This window comes from Tripterygium wilfordii, chromosome 9 (assembly GCF_013401445.1).
Source record: "Tripterygium wilfordii isolate XIE 37 chromosome 9, ASM1340144v1, whole genome shotgun sequence".
NCBI lineage: Eukaryota > Viridiplantae > Streptophyta > Magnoliopsida > Celastrales > Celastraceae > Tripterygium > Tripterygium wilfordii.
The window spans coordinates 1,574,454-1,597,188 of NC_052240.1; the positions used below are offsets into that span (position 1 = coordinate 1,574,454).

Sequence of the window (22,735 nt, forward strand, 5' to 3'; positions counted from 1 at the left end):
ACATTCCAAGACTAATTTAAGGGATAAAGAAAGTTGAAAATTTGGACACTCCTAATACCCTGGATTTAGACAGTTGGACTGTAATGAAAGACAATAACTGGAGAAGAGAATCCTAGAACCTCTCGGTCAATAACCTTTTTGAAAAACTTGGTTTCCACAAATACATGCATTGATTGATTTTGAATAAAAAAAAACCCATAAAGAGAATCTCCTTTTTTTTCCATTCAAAGCCATAAAGAACATGAAATGTTATGTGATAACCCAATTCAAAAAAAAAAAAAAAAATCAATTTTCCCTTATCTCCCATCAGCAGTTGTAACTGTGAGGGTATTAACAGACCATTTGTTTTGAGAGGACTCCATGCCCCTAACAACACAGTTTCCAGTAAATGCAGGTTGTCTTGGAGCAGGAAGATCCAAGATTTCACTGTGAAGCATTGAAAGGACCATTGACATAGTTGGCCTATCAATCACGAATTCTTGCACACACAACAGTCCCACATGTATGCATCTCACAATTTCCAATTCAATCCGTGAATGACCAATTGATGGATCCACTAAAGCTGCAATGTTCCTTTCATTCCACAATTTCCAGGCCTGAAAGTAAATCAACGTTCGGTTATCTGTCAAGACCCAAGATAACTAAATTATAAATTACAAGTAATTGAATGTGAATAACACCTTAACACTTACAAATCCTAGAACGCTCAGAGACTGTTCATCATGATAAAAACTTGAGTTTTTTCTTCCACTGATAATTTCCAGTAACAATACCCCAAAGCTAAAAACATCAGATTTCTCTGAAATATGTCCTCCCATTGCATACTCAGGGGAAATATAACCACTGCATTTCAACAAACAATCAAATTTATTAGTTAAAACAAAAATGACATGGTATCATCTAATTTGTAGAAAGTAACCAGTATTTAGTATTTACTATGTCCCAACGATTCTTTGTGTATTGACTTGATCTTCATTTTTTTTGAAAATTCTGGCCATTCCAAAGTCCGAAATCTTAGGATTCAGCTCTTCATCCAACAATATATTACTTGCCTTCATATCCCTGTGAATAATTTTCAGTCTTGAATCCCTATGGAGGTACATAAGTCCTCGACCAATTCCATCAATAATGTTGAATCGTTTTCTCCAATCCAGAGATTCTTGTTTCGACGAACCTATATAAATTGGGTAAGCAGCATATAGAAGAATTTAATGAATATAACTTGACAAAAACACTAATTCCATAGTTATACCGTAAAAGTGCATCAACATCAAAGCGTAAGATTAAGGTGAATGAATATAACTAGATGTTGATTTGCAGGGAACAAAATCGTAGCTTATATGGCAATTTAAGGGAAGTAGATGCTCTTACTGAAGAGAACGGTATCCAAGCTATTCTTTGGCATGTACTCATAGATCAACATCTTTTCTTCTCCTTCAACACAGCAACCAAGAAGTCTTACAAGATTCCGATGCTGCAGTTTAGAGATCACCACAACCTCATTCATAAATTCTTTGAGCCCTTGTCCAGAGTCTCTTGAAAGTCTTTTTACTGCTATTTCCTGTCCATCCAGTAATTTCCCCTGTGAATCAATAGCAAAACAGTAACTAGCTATTCAACTTGGGTTCACTATGAAATTCACTGCAACATTACAGCACAAGTATTACCCTGTATACTGGTCCGAAACCACCCTGCCCAAGCTTATTATCAACATGGAAATTATTAGTTGCAGCTGCTAGCTCTTGTAAGAGGAATAATGGTACTTCCTGGAGTTCAAATTGGTTCGTTTGATCTCTGATCATATTTTCATCCTTTGTATCAAACAACATCTCCTTGCTCTTTCCCTTCCTTGCTGAAATAGATTCAAAAAGCAATTAATGAATGGACCTTGAAGTGCTTCCAAGTTCTCCAAGTAAAGAATGAAGAGCGCATTACCTCTATATTTAGCCATCCACCTCCAAGAATAATAAGTGCAAATAGCAATGGTAATTGTTCCAACAATTGCTGCAACTATTATCACCACTTCCATGTTTTTTTTCTTCTCTGCAATATCAAGCAAAAACCACTCGAGGATGAGTGACAACAAAATGAATACGGTAACAACATTTGTTATTCGCGTTTTATAGAAAATAAAATTAGGGCTATAGCAATTGAGGCTCCAGCTGTTAGAAAGTCATGTAAGGATTAGAACAATTACCGAGTTCTGAATATGCCAGGCGAATATAAAGAACTACCACATTTTCGTAATTTCTCCATAGGTCAACATTCAAAATATACTGTTTTATGTCAATTAAGTCTCCACTCCATGACATACAACCAATACCACTGTCAAATGCATAGGCTGCACAACTGCAATTTTTCAAGCATTCCTGTTTGCAATCGATTTCTGGGATAGATGACCACTGTGCAAAGTCTGGCACTTTTACGTACTCCAGCTTCAAAAAACCATCTTCTTTGCCCTCTTGAAGGCCACTGTTTATTCTTTCACATTGCAGTGGTTGACTCCTTACACAACCACTACTCCAGTTCCCACTCTCCCATTCCATGCCACTTTTGGGTTTAAAACCTCTCAAGCAACTGCATATTGGAAAATCTTGGCTATTACAAATTCCAAAAGGTCCACAGTACCCATAAATATCACACTCGGATACAAAGGATGACCAGATGTCTGCCGCTAGGTTTCGATGTCTTTGTACAACTTTTCCTTGAGAATCCAAAACAAAGTATGAACTATTAGATGCTGGGGAAAATTTGAAGTTGAAAGAAGTAGTTCCGTCTGGATCATCTACAACATCAAATCCATCACTGTAAAAAGAGTTCATAGAAGGCAACCCTATAAAGACCTGACCATTCCACGGACCACTTCTCCAATATGGGCGACTGTTGTGCCAAACGAAAATTTCAGCACTAACATGGGTGCTTATTACACCACACGAGAAGCTTCCCATGGATGGATCCGAAGGGCTCTTCCATGATGTCAGCTGCACTTTCTTACCTGTTCGCGAATTGGTACTAATTTTCATCTCTGCCAACAGTGCATTAGAAGGATTGTGAAAACTCTCCCACAAGGTCAATCCACTAATATTATCCCGCAAAACAAGGTTTCCTGTGTCTAGCAGCTGAGCAGAAGAACTGTTTGTTGGATTGGAAACATTCGATGACCAAATAATCTCTCTCTGTCCATTCAACACCACAAGCTTTCCATCTGCAGACATGGTGACAATCCCCGTAAAATCCTTGAGAGGCTTGTTTCTGTTAGCAACCCATAGAACATCTGCATGAAACTTGCCATTGGTCCATATTCCAACATACCGATCGGTCGTGTTATCCGGACTGAAGAATCCCAATTCGAAGGAACCACCAGGGGATATTATGGTCTCAGAGTTATTGATGAATTGAGATGATGTGATGGTGTCTACGGCAACAGCAAGCTCTAAGAAAAACAAACATAATACATATACAAAAAGGCACATCAGATTCATGGTGATTTCTGATTGCTTTACTATGTTCAGGAATAGTAAAGCTGGATTGTGAATAAGGAAATTGTATTCTAAGGACAGGTATGAAACTTCGTTCACTTCTTATTGGTATATTGCCCTGGCAAGCAGGTTATGATATGGTTGACTATTCCAACATGGACATAATTATTAAATATTTACCAATTGAGGTCTACCAGAGGTTCGGTTCAAAAAATCAAACTATCAACTTGACTTGTGCATTTCTACAAATGAAGTTATCAACCATATCTCAGTCAAATTTGTACAAAATTAAGTGGGAAAGAGAAGAACCAACATTTCTTAATCTTTTTTTTCCCTATGACATTTCTTAATTGATGGAGATGGAAGTGGAAACTCAGAACCACAACATAGTTCTTAGCCTCTAGAAGCCTTGTTTCGAATTATTTAAGACAAAAGGCTTTGGGCAGCTACAAGACACTAGTAGGAAATTATTAGGTAGTTGCAAGCTTCGCCACTATTTGATAGGAAATCCAAAGAGGGAAGAGATCCCAAACAAGACAAAACATTTGTTTTTGTCACAAAAAATTTCAGTCACAGATTTGTTGGAGTCCCACATCGGCTGGGAATGGTCTTGGTGATTTGTATAAATGAGGGTACTCTCTCACCCTCTATTAAGCCTTTTAGGGGGTGGATAATGGGGTCCAAAATGTTAACATGGTATCGGAGCAAGGCCCAGCCACAAAAAGTGGTCCGATGGAGTAGACCCGCACTTATCACCTTCCCATGGTGTCTAGGGTAAACAAAGCCCAGCCCATGTGTGAAGGGGAGTGTTGGAGTGCCACATCGGCTGAGAATGGTCTTGATTGGCTCATTTGCAGATAAAATCACCAGATTCTCATCACCCCCAATAGTTAAAACCCCAAAATCATCTGAAATTGGGGTTTCTCTGTTAGCAACCCAGGCAAAATTGAAGCATTGCTTGACCAGACTAGAGGCTCATTTGCAGATAAAATCACCAGATTCCCATCACCCCCAATAGTTAAAACCCCAAAATCATCTGAAATTGGGGTTTCTCTGTTAGCAACCCAAACAAAATTGAAGCATTGCTTGACCAGACTAGAGGCTCATTTGCAGATAAAATCACCAGATTCCCATCACCCCCAATAGTTAAAACCCCAGAATCATATGAAATTGGAGTTTCTCTATTAGCAACCCAAACAACTGTTGCAAAATTGAAGCATTGTTTGACCAGACTAGAGGCTCATTTGCAGATAAAATCACCATATTCCCATCACCCCCAATAGTTAAAACCCCAGAATCATCAGAAATTGGGGTTTCTCTGTTAGCAACCCAAACAACTGTTGCAAAATTGAAGCATTGCTTGACCAGACTAGAGGCTCATTTGCAGATAAAATCACTAGATTCCCATCACCCCCAATAGTTAAAACCCCAGAATCATCAGAAATTGGGGTTTCTCTATTAGCAACCCAGACAACTGTTTGAGGCTGAATGTTATGGTACCAAATACCCACATAGCTCAATGTAGAATTCTCAGGACTGAAGAAACCCAATTCAAAGGTTTTATTTTCTGATATCAGGGATTTCCCAACTCTTATAGGTCGATCTCTCATCACTGTGTCACTTGCATTTCAAAACAAACCAGCAGAAGATAGAACACAAAAGAATGACACAAGAAACAGAGAAACAAGGTTCATTCCCCTCAAGGCCAATTTCTATAATCTACAGTACCTTCAATGGAACTGAAAGACGAAGATCTAAAAAGGAAAGAAGAAGAAGAAAGACGAAGAACAATTAAGTTGGCTACGCTACTCTAGAAGATAAAATCTACAATCAAAAATTTATAGGGATGAGCCACCAGCAACTTGTGTATCACGCAAAAGAAGAACGACTGAGAAGTTTGGACACCGATGGAGTACCTGTCAAACAAACTCCGACGATCAAGTTAAAACAGTGAAGTGAAGCATTTGTTTTATTGAGAGATGGCAATAAAAGTACATATTCGGAGTACTTCTCTGCAAGCTTAAATTCTACTTCATACCCAATAACATAACATTGGAGGATTTGATAATAACTCAAACACTCATTAGTGATTAATTACACAGTTGGGCATCTCCCGTTTTCCACATGTTTGTTGATTTGATAGTAATATTTTTCTCTTTTTTGTAGAAATCACATCACATGTTTCGGCAAACTATATTTGTCAAGTAATTCTGATTATATGTTTTGGAATTAATAATTACGCAACTTAATTACCAATCAATCCATTTCAAGCTTCAATCTTTTTTGGAGCAGGAAGATCTAAGATTTCACTGTGAAGCATTGAAAGGACCATTGACATAGTTGGCCTATCAATCACAAATTCTTGCACACACAACAGTCCCGTACATGCATGCATCTCACAATTTCCACTTCATTATGTGAATCGTCGATCGATGGATCCACTAAAACTGCAATGTTCCTTTTATTCCACAATGTCCAAGCCTGAAAGTAAACGGAAGTTCAATCATCTGCTAAGAACCAATATAACTTCTCATGCAACTTCGAGGAAGGAGTTTCTGTTCAAGTAAGAAAATGCCACAAATTTTACGAAGCAAACCAACCTCCTTAATTATTTATCTCTTTAATACTAGCTTCCTTGACATCCTTGTCAATCCCATCAGAATCTCATTACAAAAATGACTTCTTCTTTTTTCTATGAAAATAGAATATTATTAAACTAGGCATAACTTGGGGTGGGAAACCACTACAATATTATCCCGTAAATAAGGAATAATAATAGTAGAAGAATTAGAAAAAAAAAATGAACATCCTGAGGCAGATCAAAACCGAGTTTGGCCAGACTATCTGCACAATAATTTGCCTCGCAATAAACATGATTAACCCGAACCACCCAATCTCTACTTAACAGTTGTTTTATGCGCAAGACTAAATGAGTCTGAGCATTGGTATTAACAGCAACTTTATGAATCAATTTCACCACTATTTGTGAATCCACCTCCACAATCACCTTTCGCAAACCAAGTTCTCAAGCTTTTTGAAGCCCAACAAGAACCCCCACAGCTCCTCATTCTGCACCGAGCAGCTCCCTATATTAACAGAGAAGCCATTCACCCATTTCCCATCCGAATCTCTAATAACTCCTCCTGTTGTTGCACAGTTCACGTCAGCCCGCAAAGCTCCATCTGTATTTACCTTAGTCCAAGAGTCATCCGATGGCATCCATCGAATGAAGTGTTCAGCTTTATCTCTGACTGTTCTTCTGATTTCTTTTGTTTGTGGTTTCAATTGTTCCATCACAGTCATCATTTCCTAGGATGACTGGGCCGGGATTCTTGTCTTTTTTGAAATTGTAGTATGGCTTTCCGAACGGCTTTCCCTAGAAAAGACCAACCGAATATTAATCTACAAGTTGGGGGACAACGGACACAGAAAGAAAGTAGTACTCAATGAATGCATTAGGTGGTCTGTGATAAGAGATATAATTGTGACGACATGATGAAGTTTGGAAATTGTGAAATTTATCATAAAAATGTGATTACAATAAGCATTTAAGTGGCCCCATTGCATGAAGATTATTACACGTAAATGGCTCTCTTGTTATATTTTCAATGTGCAACACACTCCATATATCTCTATTATCTCTGGAATTGCGGACTCTAAATCCATAGGAGCCCTTGGGTCAATGACCACCTTGAATAACTTGGTTTCCAGAAATATATACCTGCTGCAATGATTGATTTTGGATAATAAAAAAACACCCTTAAAGAGAATCAGTTGTCTCTTATCTTCCAGCAGCAGTAGTAACAGTGATAGCTACCAGAGGTTTGGCTCAAAAAATCAAACTATCGACTTGACTTCTGGACATCCTACTTCCCGTCTCCCTTTTTTTATGTATGCATCAGGCGTCTGCAGTGGGCTCAGCCCTAAAAAAAATGTTTTCAGCCCAACTCGTCTATACATCTGATCATTGATAAGGTCAGCCCAGTCTTACGAGTTACAATGGAAAGATTGTCGGCCCAAATTCACTATATATCTCTGTTGATCATTTATGTCGTCGGCCCGGCCCCATAAAGAAAAAAAAGGTTGTTGGGCCCAACATGGCAACATCACTCTATCCCTTTCCCTTGCCACATTCATTGTACTGGGCTTTTCTAATGTATTTTCCTAGAAAGTACCAATCTAATATTAAACTATAAATCGGGGCCCACAAAAAGAAAGTTCAAAGTAGTACTCAATAATGCATTTTCGATGGTCTATTGATAAGAAATATGTAATTGTCAATCATGAATCATCATGATGAAGTTTGGCCCATTGCATGAACAAGAAGGGAAGGAGTGGTGTTCGATGATTTCTGTCATGCAATGACTGGAGAAGTTGGTACTCAGTTGTATCAAGATTTATAAGAAAAGTTCCCGTACATTTCATACCACAAACACATTTTTTATTTTTATGACGACTCATTAAAAAAAATCATTACAGACACGTGTCCTGCAAAAATACAACTCTCTCTTATCAAAAATCTTTTTTCGGATTACATAAATATATAAAGAAAAAAGTTAGTTGTTTAAGATTTTTCCTTAACAACTATGAGATTTTTCAATGCAAATATATGACTAGTGCTCATCAAAAATCTCATACACATCCCAAATCAGATTATATAAATATATAAAATTTAAGATTTTTCTTCAACAATGACGAGATTTTTCAACTCGAATCACAAATCTCATTCAAATCCCACATCGGATAACATAAATATATAAAATTTGTTTAAGATTTTTCCTCAATAACCATGAGATCCTTCAACGACAATATATGACTCTCGCTTATCATAAATCTCATTCAAATTATACAGAGTTATTTAACTCTTCTTTGGTTTCTTAATTATTTCAAATTTCTAAACTTCCCCAAATTATTAGTTACTATATATATCAATAACTTATACTATGATTCCCGGACTATTAATTTATTCCTCATTGATTCCATGCGACACAGACTTTCCAAGACTAATTTAAGGGATAAAGAAAGTTGGAATTTTGGACACTCCTAATACCCTGGATTTACACAGTTGGACTGTAATGAAAGACAATAATAACTGGAGAAGAGAATCGTAGAACCTCTTGGTAAATAACCTTTTTGAAAAACTTGGTTTCCAGAAATACCTGCATTGATTGATTTTGAATTAAAAAACCCATAAAGAGAATCTCTTTTTGTCCATTCAAAGCCATAAAGAACATGAAATGTTATGTGATAACCCACTTCAACAAAAAAAAAAATCAATTTTCCCTTATCTCCCATCAGCAGTTGTAACTGTGAGGGTATTAACAGACCATTTGTTTTGAGAGGACTCCGTGTCCCTAATAATACAGCCTCCAGTAAATGCAGGTTGTCTTGGAGCAGGAAGATCCAAGATTTCACTGTGAAGCATTGAAAGGACCTTTGACATAGTTGGCCTGTCAATCACGAATTCTTGTACACACAACAGTCCCACATGTATGCATCTCACAATTTCCACTTCATTCTGTGAATCGCCAATTGATGGATCCACTAAAGTTGCAATGTTGTTTTCATTCCACAATTTCCAGGCCTGAAAGTAAATCAACGTTCGGTTATCTGTGAAGACCCAAGATAACTAAATAATATATTACAAGTAACTGAATGTGAATAACACCTTAACACTTACAAATCCTAGAAGGCTTAGAGAATGTTCATCCTGATAAAAACTGGTGTTTTTTCTTCCACTGATAATTTCCAATAACAATACCCCAAAGCTAAAAACATCAGATTTCTCCGAAATATGTCCTCCCATTGCATACTCGGGGGAAATATAGCCACTACATTTCAACAAACAGCCAAAATTATTAGTTAAAACAAAAATGACATGGTATCATCGAATTTGTAGAAAGTAATCAGTATTTAGTATTTACTATGTCCCAACGATTCTTTGTGTATTAACTTGATCTTCATTTTTCTTGAAAATTCTGGCCATTCCAAAGTCTGAAATCTTAGGATTCAGCTCTTCATCCAACAATATATTACTTGCCTTCAGATCCCTATGAATAATTTTCAGTCTTGAATCCCTGTGGAGGTACATAAGTCCTCGACCAATTCCATCAATAATGTTGAATCGTTTTCTCCAATCCAAAGATTCTTGTTTCGAAGAACCTATATAAATTGGGTAGGTAGCATATAGAAGAATTTAATGGTATGCTGTAGCCAAATTTAATGAATATAACTTGACAAAAACACTAATTCCATAGTTATACCGTAAAAGTGCATCAACATCAAAGCGTAAGATTAAGGTGAATGCATATTACCAATCTTTAAGAAGAAAAAAATCTTAACAGGCTGGCTGCCCTGGAGCCTGCTTTTCCCCTGTTCATTTCATGGTTCTTTTCTTTTCATCTAAAAATAAATAATAATCCCCACAACTAGATGTTGATTTGCAGGGAACAAAATCGTAGCTTATATGGCAATTTAAGGGAAGTAGATGCTCTTACTGAAGAGAACGGTATCCAAGCTATTCTTTGGCATGTACTCATAGATCAGCATCTTTTCTTCTCCTTCAACACAGCAACCAAGAAGTCTTACAAGATTCCGATGCTGCAGTTTAGAGATCACCACAACCTCATTCATAAATTCTTTGAGCCCTTGTCCAGAGTCTCTTGAAAGTCTTTTTACTGCTATTTCCTGTCCATCCAGTAATTTCCCCTGTGAATCAATAACAAGCAAGTGACTAGCACTTCAACTTAGTTCAGCATGAATTTCACTGCAACATCATAGCACAAGTCTTACCTTATATACTGGTCCGAAACCACCCTGTCCAAGCTTATTATCAATATGGAAATTATTAGTTGCAACTGCTAGCTTTTGTAAGAGGAATAATGGGACTTCCTGGAGTTCAAATTGGTTCGTTTGATCTCTGTTCATATTTTCATCATTTGTATCAAACAACATCTCCTTGCTCTTTCCCTTCCTTGCTGAAATAGATTCAAAAAGCAATTTATGAATGGGTTTTGAAGTACTTCCAAATTCTCCAAGTAAAGAACGAAGAGCACATTACCTCTATATTTAGCCATCCACCTCCGAGAATAATAAGTGTAAATAGTAATGGTAATTGGTCCAGCAATTCCCGCAACTATGATCACCACTTTCATGTTTTTAAGGATCCCAGATGAGGGAACCCTAGGAGAGCCGCCGACTCCAACTACAAATGAAGCATGCTTATCAAGCAAAAACCACTCGAGGATGAGTGAAAACAAAATGAAAACGTTAACAACAATTGTTATTGGCCTTTTTATGTTCTGAATTTTATAGAAAAGAATATTAGGGCTATAACAATGGAGGCTCTAACTGTTAGAAACTCATGCAATTTTTCAACCAAACTGTCAAATGCATAAGCTACACAACTGCAATTTTTCAAGCATTCCGTTGAGAGTATTTCTTTTTCTTTTCGCTCTTCTGCTTTAATACAGGAGCCTATAACGAAAAGCACCAGACACAACATTGGGAGCAACAATAGCAACTAATGTTGCCGTTGAGAGTCCACCCTTTCCTGCATAACAAAAATTTAGAATTAATGGATACGTCTCTTCCAAGAAGACATCCACACCCAGGCTCCTACAGGCTACAGCTATGGTGGGGTCCGATTAATGTGACCCCTATCCTGCCCTGAACATGAAGCAACTAAGTTTTGCCTTTCTAATCCAATTTCATGTTCCAAACTAATAGAACACACAAAGCATGGAAGTACATAAACAAAGACTACACTTTTTCAGCCTAGAGGGTCCTGATTGATTAGGCATAGCACAACAATATAGATTTGGGCCAACTAAAAAATAAATTGTAAAGAAAGAAACTTTCGAAAAAGTGGGTTCAAAAATTTATCTTTTTCCGGAGGAAGAAGACTAGCCGGAGGTGGTTCCGGAACCCTAGGAGAGTCGCTGACTCCACCTACAAATGAAGCATGCTTATCAAGCAAAAACCACTCGAGGATGAGTGAAACAAAATGAAAACGTTAACAACACTTATTATTCGCCTTTTTATGTTCTGAATTTTATAGAAAAGAATATTAGGGCTATAACAATGGAGGCTCTAACTGTTAGAAACTCACGTAATGATTAGAACAATTATCGAGTTCTGAATATACCAGGCGAATATAAAGATCTACCCCTTCTCCGTAATTTCTACATATGTCAACATTCAATATATATTATCTTATGTTAATTAAGTTTCCACTCCATGACATACAACCAATACCACTGTCAAATGCATAAGCTGCACAACTGCAATTTTTCAAGCATTCCGGTTTGCAATCATTTTCTATGTCAGATAACTACTGTGCAAAGTCTGGTACTTTCACGTACTCAGCTTTAAAAAACCATCTTCTTTGCCCTCTTAAAGCCCGCTGTTTTTTTTTTCCACATTGCTGTGGTTGACTCCTTAGTTCTTTCCCATTCTATGCTACGGTTGGGTTCAAAACCTCTAAAGCAACTGCATAGTGAAAAATTTTGGCTATTACAAATTCCAAAGGGTCCACAATTCCCATAAATATCTAATACAATCCCACCTCGCTTAGCTAGGATGGCACTAAGTTGTTTATATTTTATAAGTAACTTGGGCATCCCTCACCAATAGGCTAATCTTTTGGTGTAAAATGTGACAAAGTCCAGAGATTTAGAGAGAAAGCTGTCGCTCACCAAGCGTCGTAGCGAAAAGGACTACCTACACAAATGCGACAAAGTCGAGAGAAAGTTGTCGCTTCCATTGGCTTTAGAAGCGTGGTGGTATGATAAAATCCCATATCCCTTAGGTGGGATGACATTGAGCATGAGATTGGGCCAAGACAAAGTCTAGAGATTTAGAGAGAAAGTTATCACTTCCAGTGGCTTTGGAAGCGTGGTGGTGGGATGACACTGAGCATGAGAGATTGGGTCAAGACAAAATCCAGAGATTTAGAGATAAAACTGTCGGTTCCACTGACTTTAGAGGCGTGGTGGTATCATACAATCCCACATCCCTCAGGGGGGATGACACTCAGCTGTGTTATAAGAAGTAACTTGTGTACCCCACACCAACAGGCTAGTCTTTTGCAGTAGAATGGGCTGGACGCGAGAACAAAAGATCTTTTTTCTTTTATGGGAGTCCAAGGTGAGGTAAAATTGCACCTTACCAGTTACCATCAACCTCTTGTGTTTCTTGCGTGGCACTGTATTTCCTTTTCTTTTCGCTCTTCTGCTTTAATACAGGAGCCTATAACGAAAAGCACCAGACACAACAATGGGAGCAACAATTGCAACTATTGCTACCGTTGAGAGTCCACCCTTTACTGCATAACGAAAATTTAGAATTAATGGATGCTTCTCTTCCAAGAAGACATCCACACCCAGGCTCCTACAGGCTACAGCTATGGTGGGGTTCGATTAATGTGACCCCTATCCTGCCCTGAACATGAAGCAACTAAGCTTTGCCTTTCTAATTCCAATTCATGTTCCAAACTAATAGAATACACAAAAGCATGGAAGTACAGAAACAAAGAATACACTTTTTCAGCCTAGAGAGTCCTGATTGATTAGGCGTAGCACAACAATATAGATTTGGGCCGAATAAAAAATAAATTGTAAATAAAGAAAGAAACTTTCGAAAAACTGGGTTCAAAATTTACCTTTAGCCGGAGGAGGAAGACTAGTCGGAGGTGTTGCCGGAATCGCAGACTGATTATAGAACAGGTATGTCTCAAACCTAACGATACAGCTAGGCGCCAGAATTCTTCCTCCTATTGACCCAGGTTGAAGGCGTGCATTGGCTACCTGGAGGCATCTCTGGCAGTTAATAGTAGATAGGTCCTGGGTGCACTGTGCAAGGGTGTACAGAATATTAAATGTAGAGAAATTCGTCGCTCCTGTCGCAAATTTTTTAGCACCACTTGACGCCTGAGTTGCTATACCATTCATCGTGGCTAGCACTAGCTCATCAAAGCTAGTTTGGTTCGTAGCATTCTGCGTGTTGTACATGAGAACAGCCTTTTCGTTCACACTATGGAAGAAGTCCCAGTTGGAGTAACGAAGAAGACACTCGTCGTACCAGATTACAGACTCTCTCTCTACGGGACACCTTTGAAGTACGTCTTGGGTAGCGAAGGTGACACATTCTTGACAGACATCAGTGGAGAGGTCACCACGGCAGAGGAATAGGCCGTAGACAGTGTCAGGGGTTTGGCCGGTGGTGGTGTGGTGGAAACCAACATTGCTAGTGGAGTTGGAGGCGAGAGAGGAGAGGAGGAGATTGAGATTGGATTGGTAAGTGCTATTCGGGGTGAAAGTGGTGGTATTTGAACATTCGTGGTAGAGATCAAATGGATCAACTTCAGTGGTAATTGCAAGACCAAGGAAGAACAGAAACAAAACTGCCATGGATAGTCTGAAAAAAGACATTTTGACAGTCCAGTTCCTGAGCTTCTCAGCTTCCGATCAGGTCAAAGATCTTGCCATTTTTTTAAAAGTTATCTGAGAGTCAGTTTATGGAGTTTTGGGATAGAGTTGCCCTGGCAATACGGGAGAGGTGGAAGCAAGTCAATAAAAGCAAAGTCAAGCCATCAATTTTTAATTATTTATGTTTTGATAGTGGCAGTCTCAGAACAACCATTTGTGTGTTTTGCAGAGTGACGTGTTGATTTTCCAAACTGTTAAACTGTGAAAAAAAAAAACTGAGTTTAAAGTTATGAAATAAGCTGTGAGGACTGAGATGTTTGGTAGAGTTATTAACTGTGCTAAACGGTTAAGTTATATAAAATATATTTTATTTATATCTTTAAAATTAAATTTTATCTATTAAAAATTACAAATAAACAATTTATAATTTGATAAATTAAAATAATTAAGCTTAAGCATAATTTTTATTAAAAAAGTTTATAATATTTACATCAAATATTTATATATAAATAAAATTAATATATAAAATAATTAATGTAGAAAAGTATTGCTTTACAAAATAATATTAAATGTCAAAAGACGTAATACTCACATTAAAATAAATTTTATTTTATTGTATTAAAAGGTCACAAAAATGGATCCCATGTAAAAATAAATTTAAAAAAAGAGTGGCAGTTTTTTAACGTGGGCCCCACATCAAAAAGCTGCAAAATTCCTCACAACTCTCACAATGATCTCCATATTGGAGCTTATTGTTTTGGGGCGTTACCGTTCTGCTTTGTGGACAGTAACACTCCACTTTTTTAGGTGTTTGGTGGGACGGTTTGGGAAAGCGGGTCTGCCCTAACGAACGCCCCACAAACAAAGCATAATCTCCGTCTCAAATTTGTAAGAAAATTTAGAAAAGAGAAGAAACAACATTTATTAATATTTTTTTCCCTATGAAATTTCTGAATTGATGGAGATGGAAGTGGAAACTCAGAACAACCACAACATGGTGTGACCCTATTTCATTTATACTTGATAACGCGTTTATTATTTTCGCGGTAAGTTTCACAGAAATTTTAAGAGAATTTGTCAAATAATGAAAGAACATATGTGTGGACATTCAGACAAATAAATTTCCAAGAAAATGCTAATTATACATTATCTAAAATTGAATTACTTAATATTTATAATTGGAACATTTTTTTCATACTTTCTAGACCTTGTGACCAATTAGCTTATTCTTCATATCCAACCTATTTAGAAAAGATAGAAAAAAAAACAGATAATTTAGGACATAGGATTCACTGTGCTCTTAAGTTAATAACTGAAGAATGTCTGAAAAATACAAGCTAAAAAAAGGTTCAAAAATCAAGTTAATATTGGAGAAACCTGTTGTAGACAGATAATCCAGAAAAACTTGAAAGTTGGTTATAGACTAGAAAAGCCTAGGAAAAAGTTTTTTTTTTAAAAAAAAGGGTTGAAACTAAAATTTAGCCCCCCACCACCCTAAGTGCTATTTTACATCTTCATTTAGCACTCCTCTTGAGTAAAGTTTTTCGAGTTTAAGGTGCTATTTTGATAGTTAAACCATACTTAGCAGTTAGCACTCCCCTTGGAGTTGCCTTGCAGAGGTTTTGAAGTCTGTCAATTGTTTGAAATCTCTCAAAATCAACAGCATTTTTAATGTTTGGCTAACTCATTACTCAAATGGACTGCTGCAAACAAGTAGGTTACCAATGAAAATAAGATGACAGTACTTCTCTATACGTCTCTATACATATTAAATTACCTGCTAATCAAACAAACCCAGTGCAATAGTTCTAGGGAATTAAACAGAAGCATAAGATGACAACAAAATCAAATAAAAAGATGAAATAATTAACCGAGTTATTAGGCAATGAAATTTAAAGATCTTACTCATATTTTTTGAAGATTCGGGTGCATCAGTGAAGCTTCGACTCCAACCCATAAAACCAATGCCCCGGAATATGATGCATACGCCACACCCACACGCGGGAGCAATTTTTCAAGCACTTGTTCTGCATCCTCATCACCCACTTCGGCATAACAATTTAGTCTCCCGCAAATGGAATTTTCTTCTTCTAACACGTCCAATGCAGCAATTCCCACTTTTCCAATCCTCTCGATTTGTTTGTTCAAACCCTCTGATCATTGAAGTACTACAAAACAAGGTCTTCGGCCCAATGAAAAGTCTGTCTGCCCAAAGTCACTAAATATCTCTGTTGATCATTCATGTAGTCGGCCCAAAGTTACTACATATCTCCGTTGAAGATAAATGTAGTTGGCCCAGCCCCAAAACAAAAAGGGCTATTGGGCCCAACATGGCAACGTCACTCTATGGTCTATCCTTGCCACTTTCATGGGCCGAGACTCTTTTAGTACAACCCCAATATGCCAAAAGTGATATGAATCTTATTAAATGACTCTCAGTGATTCCGGTAAACGATATGTCACTCTATAATTCAATCATCAGGTTTTGTGAGCTCCTATACTTACATCAATCAAGAAATGAACAACATCATTTACTATGATGACTGGATCCCGGATCCCTATCTATTTTGAAATTGTAGTCTAGCTTTCCAAACGAATTTTCCTTGAATGGACCAACCGAATGTTAAATTACAATTTGAGGCCCACAGAAATAAAGTAGTACTCAATTAACGCATTGGGTGGTCTATGATGTATAAGAAATATATGTAATTGCGACAACATGAATCATCTTGGTGAAGTTTGGTAATTATTTGTCAAATTTATCATAAAGGTGACGACAATAAGCATTTAACTGGCCCCATTGCATGAAGATTATTGCACGTAAATGGCACTCTTGTTATATTTTCCATGTGCAACACACTCCATATATCTCTGTACGTGTATTTCTGGAGTTGCGGACTCTATATCCATAGGAAAAAAAAAAGAAAAAAAAGAAAAAAGAAAAGGGAATGACGTTTTCTTCTCATTCAACTTCGAGGAAGGAGTAGTTGTTCAGATAAGAAAGTGTCACGAACTTTAGGAAGCAAGTCACTTTCTCTTATCAGAAATTTCATTCAAATCCCAGATCGGATTACATAAATATATAAAATTTGTTTAAGATTTTTTTCTCAATAACTATGAGATTCTTCAACGCAAATATGTGACTCTCTCAGTCTCGCTTATCAAAAAAATTTCATTGAAATTAAGCATAGTCATTTAGCTATTCTTTGTTTTCAAAATTATTTCAAATTCTAAACTTCCCAAAATTATTAATTATTATATACTATATCAATAACTCATACTACGATTCACAAACTATCTTATTCCTCATTGATTCCCGTTAGACATCTAATTATTTTCTAAAATAGAAATAACAACAAAAATGATAACATACATATATAATAATAATAAACTAATTAGTAATTAATGTCTTTTGATCTTTATAATTTTTTTTTTTTTTTTGAAAAAATGCCCTTGTTGAATTGCACACACGCAACTGCGCGTGCTATTGTAAATTCAAAGATAAACTGATTTAAAAATTATTCTAAATTCTAGGGGAAAAAAAAGTCCCTTGAATGATTTAACAAAAAGAGAAAACATCCCATGTAGACACAAATTTTCCAAGACTAATTTAGTGCCCTGGATTTGGACAGTTGGGCTGTAATAAAAGACAAGACAATGACTGGAGAAGAGATTCCTTGAACCCATCCCTTTAGTCAATAACCTTGCTGAAAAACATGGTTTCCAGAAATTCCAGCTGCAATGATTATTGATTTTGAATAAAAAAAACCCATAAAGAGAATCTTCTCTTCCTTTTTTTTTTCATTCAAAAGCCATAAAGAACAGGAAATGTTGTGTGATAACCCACTTCAAAAAAAAAAAAAAAAAAAAAAAAACCAATTCTCTCTTATCTTCCATCAACAGTAGTAACAGTGATAGTGTTAAGAGAGCATTTCTTTTGGTTCTGATGAGGGGACTCCATGTCCCTAATAAAACAGCTTCCCGTGAATGCAGGTTGTCTTGGAGCAGGAAGATCCAAGATTTCACTATGAAGCATTGAAAGGACCATTAACATAGTTGGCCTATCAATCACGAATTCTTGCACACACAACAGTCCCACATGTATGCATTTCACAATTTCCACTTCATTGTGTGAATCGCAAATTGATGGATCCACTAAAGCTGCAATGTTGTTTTCATTCCACAATTTCCATGCCTGAAAGTAAACGAACGTTCAGTTATCTGCTAAATTGTATATTATACAAGTAACTCAATGTGAATAACACCTTGACACTTACAAATCCTAGAAGGCTTAGAAACTCTTCATCCTGATAAAAACTTGAGTTTTTTCTTCCACTAATAATCTCTAGTAACAATACCCCAAAGCTAAAAACATCAGATTTGTCTGAAATATGCCCTCCCATAGCATACTCAGGGGAAATATAGCCACTGCATTTCATCAAACAGTCAAATTTATCAGTTAAAACAGAGATAACATGGTATAGTCGAATATGTAAAAAGTAACCAATACTTACTATGTCCCAACGATTGTTTGTGTATCGACTTGTTCTTCATTTTTTGGGAAAATTCTGGCCATCCCAAAGTCCGAAATCTTAGGAATCAGCTCCTCATCCAACAATATGTTACTTGTCTTCAGATCCCTATGAATAATTTTCAATCTTGAATCCCTGTGGAGGTACATAAGTCCTCGACCAATTCCATCAATAATGTCGAATCGTTTTCTCCAATCCAGATATTCTTGTTTTGATGAACCTAAATAAATTGTGTAAGCAGCATATATTAGAATTTAATGATATGCTGTAGTCAAATTTAATGAATATAACTTGACAAGAACACTAATTCTATAGTTATATCGTAAAAGTGCTTCAACATCAATTATTTCTGTCTATAGAGAACCAATAAAGCAACGTGAATGCATACTACCAATCCTACAGTTTTACATGATATATCCGAAGATCTGGAACATCGGTTATGCCTCTCCATCTAAATACCACCCAAGCTCAAGGCCTTTTCTTTTCCCATGAGGACTTCTCAATCATATCTCCTTTTGCTGCTATTCATTTTGCAGTTAATATCCAAGTGATTTTTCATCATAACCAGACCTCATGGGGTTTAATTTTGACATTTCTAATAGGCTGAATATCAACCCTATTGTAATAGGACATTAGTTAAAGGATTCTCGAGTGGAAAGGTCCTTTTGAATCAATTTTGCATTTACATCATGAGCAACTTCAAAGGCAAGAAACAATGCAGACATGAGAAAACAATGACCACGTACAATTGACAGCACAACTAGACATTGATATGCAGGGAATAATATCGTAGCGAAAATGATAATTTAAGGGAAGCAGATGCTCTTACTGAAAAGAACGGTATCCAAGCTTTTCTTTGGCATGTACTCGTAGATCAACATCTTTTCTTCTCCTTCAACACAGCAACCAAGCAGTCTTACAAGATTCCGGTGCTGCAGTTTAGAGATCACCACAACCTCATTCATAAATTCTTTGAGCCCTTGTCCAGAGTTTCTTGAAAGTCTTTTGACCGCTATTTCCTGTCCGTCCAGTAATTTCCCCTGTGAATCAAAAACAAGCAAGTGAATAGCTCTTCAACTTAGTTCAGCATTAATTTGACTGCAACATCATAGCACAAGTATTACCCTATATACTGGTCCGAAACCACCCTGTCCAAGCTTATTATCAATATGGAAATTATTCGTTGCAGCTGCTAGCTTCTGTAAGAGGAATAATGGTACTTCCTGGAGTGCAAATCGGTTCGTTTGATCTCTAATCATATCCTTTGTATCAAACAACATCTCTCTATTCTTTCCCCTCCTTGCTGAAATAGATTCAAAAAGTAATTTATGAATGGGCCTTGAAGTGCTTCTAAGTCCTCCAAGTAAAGAATGAAGAGCACATTACCTCGATATTTACCCATCCACCTCCAAGAATAATAAGTGCAAATAGCAATGGTAATTGTTCCAACAATTCCTGCAACTATGATCGCCACTTCCATGGTTTTTCTCCTCTCTGACTCTGCAAATCAAATGAAGCATACTTATCAAGCAAAAACCACTCGAGAATGAGTGACAACAAAAGGAATATGGTAACAACACTTGTTATTCGCGTTTTTATGTTCTTAATTTTATAGAAAAGAAAATTAGTGCTATAGCAATGGAGGCTTTAGCTGTTAGAAACTTACGTAAGGATTAGAACAGTTACCGATTTCCGAATATGCCAGGCGAACGTAGAGATTTTCGACATTTCTCTGTAGGTCAACATTCGGAATATATTGTTTTATGTCAATTAAGTTTCCACTCCATGACATACAACCAATACCACTATCAAATGCATAAGCTGCACAACTGCAATTTTTCAAGCATTCCTGTTTGCAATCGTTTTCTTGGTTAGATGACCACTGTGCAAAGTCTGGCAGTTTCACGAACTCCAGCTTCAAAAAATCATCTTCTTCTCCCTCTTGGAGCCCACTGTTTATTCTTTCACATTGCAGTGGTTGACTCCTTACACATCCACTAGTCCAGTTTCCACTCTTCCATTCTATGCTATTTTTGGGTTCAAACCCACTCAAGCAACTGCACATTGGAAAAGTTTGGCTATTACAAATTCCAAAAGGTCCACAGTGCCCATAAATATCACACTCGGATACAAAGGATGACCAGATGTCTGCCGCCTGGTTTCGAACTCTTTCTACAAGTTTTCCTTGAGAAGCCAAAACAAAGTATGCACTATTAGATGCTAAGAAAATTTTGAAGTGCAAAGAAGTAGTTCCGTCTTGATCAACTACAACATCAAGTCCATCACTGGAAAAAGAGTACATAGAAGGCACTCCTATAAAGACCTGACCATTCCATTGACCACTTCTCCAATATGGGCGATTGTTGTTCCAAATGAAAACTTCAGGATTAACACGGGTGTGTATTATACCACACGAGAAGCTTCCCATGGATGGATCCGAAGGGCTCTTCCATGATGTCAGCTGCACTTTCTTACCTGTTCGCGAATTAGTACTAATTTCCATCCCTGCCAAGAATGTATTAGAAGGGTTTTGAAAACTCTCCCACAAGTTCTTTCCACTAATATTATCCCGCAAAACAAGGTTTCCTGTCTCTAGCAGCTGAGCACTAGAACTGTTTGTTGCATTGGAAACATTTGATGACCAAATAATCTCTTTTTGTCCATTCAACACCACAAGATTTCCGTCTGCAGACATAGTCACAATCCCCGTTAAATCCTTGAGAGGTTTGTCTCTGTTAGCAACCCATACAACATCTGCTCGAAACTTGTCCTTGCTCCATATTCCAACATACCGATTGGTCGTGTTAACTGGACTGAAGAATCCCAATTCGAAGGAACCACCAGTGGATATTATGGTCTCAGAGTCATTGATGAATTGAGATGACTTCATGGTGTCTATGGCAGCAGCAAGCTCTAAGAAAAACAAACAGAATACATATACAAAAAGGTATATCAGATTCATGGTGATTTCTGAGTACTTGACTATGTTCAGGAAGAGTAAACCTGGATTGTGAATAAAGAAATTGTATTCCAAGGACAGCTATGATATTTCTTTTTCTTATCTATGTACTTGGCTTGGCAGGCAGATTTATAATATGGATGACTGTTCCAACATTGACATAATTATTCAATGTTTTAACAGTTGAGGTTGAATATAGCTACCAGGCGGCTTGACTTCTGCATTTCTACAAATATGGAGTTTTCCATGACTGGAACCTTATTAGGTAATAAAATTTAAAGATGTTACCCATCTTTTTGAAGATTCGGGTTCATCAGTGAAGCTTCGAGTCCAAGCCATAAAACCAATGCCCTGAACCATGGTGCATACGCCATACCCACAAACAGGAGTTTCGAACACTTGTTCCCCAAAGTCTGGCACTTTTGATTTGATCGTTTTTCATGCATGCATGTGTTTTTTGTTCTTTTTGCAGAAAGCAAAAAATGATCTGTCAACGCGTTTGGTTAACAGATTTAGAAAACTATAGAAATGAAAAATGACTGGAAATTAGAAAACGCAAAGTCGTTTTCCAAAATTCGAAAACATGGGATTCATAATCGCTGTTGGTATTCTGTCTTCGTATTCACACAGAGAAGCATTCACAGAGAGAATTGAGAAGCACGTTGTGTTTGGTTTTTTTGTGCATAATGTTCTTTTTGTTTTACAGTTGAAGAACATGTGGGACCTACTTCTGCATTTATTTCTTTTTAATTGGCTTCTCTTTTGCTTGTGTGTGTGTGTGTATATATATTAATATATTTCATTTTCAAGCAAGCATTTTAGAAAATATCTTGCATGTGAACATTTTATAATGATTCATATTATTATTAACAAAATAGTACTCATGTGAGAGAAAAAGTCATTTTTTAATTATATTTTCTTAAAATGATATGATTAACAGAAGATGGATACAGAAAATAGAAAATAATTTTTCAATATTTTAAATCCAGCATGTTTTCCATTTCTTATAAAATAGAAAATAAAAAATAAAAAACAGAAAATGAAAAATGAAAAACACACCAAACGCACTCTTAACACGTAATACTGTATCGTCTTAACACATCCAATGGAGCAAGAGTCCCACTTTCCGCACTTCAAATTGTTGATTTCCAATTTCCCATCCTACTTCTCGCACTTCAAAATTGTTTGCAGTGGTACAAGTTCCGTTTCAAAATATTGAAAATTAGGGGTGTCAAATTTTTGTTCTATTTGGATGACTTAAATTGTCCGACAGGAATTATATCAATTTTGTATATAAATTATATGTACGAAATACTGATTCAAAATATAAAATTTTTG

At 36.7% G+C, this 22,735-nt stretch overlaps 1 protein-coding gene across 1 annotated transcript; it reads right to left on the reverse strand.

Moving 5' to 3' along the window:
• Positions 1-275: 275 nt before the first annotated feature.
• Positions 276-21,485, reverse strand: LOC120005476. Its single transcript, XM_038855106.1, has 22 exons — positions 20,125-21,485; positions 19,825-19,938; positions 10,272-10,456; positions 9,977-10,187; positions 9,404-9,641; positions 9,160-9,310; positions 8,767-9,063; positions 8,541-8,638; positions 6,498-6,738; positions 6,286-6,414; positions 5,865-5,960; positions 5,208-5,289; positions 4,770-5,091; positions 4,505-4,660; positions 4,223-4,404; positions 2,198-3,577; positions 1,936-2,043; positions 1,668-1,852; positions 1,372-1,582; positions 937-1,174; positions 693-843; positions 276-596 (listed from the first exon to the last, which is right to left on the reverse strand). Exons 1-22 carry the CDS (start codon positions 21,398-21,400, stop codon positions 297-299), a joined length of 6,351 nt encoding a protein of 2,116 aa, XP_038711034.1. The 5' UTR covers positions 21,401-21,485; the 3' UTR covers positions 276-296.
• Between the last annotated feature and the right edge of the window lie 1,250 nt (positions 21,486-22,735).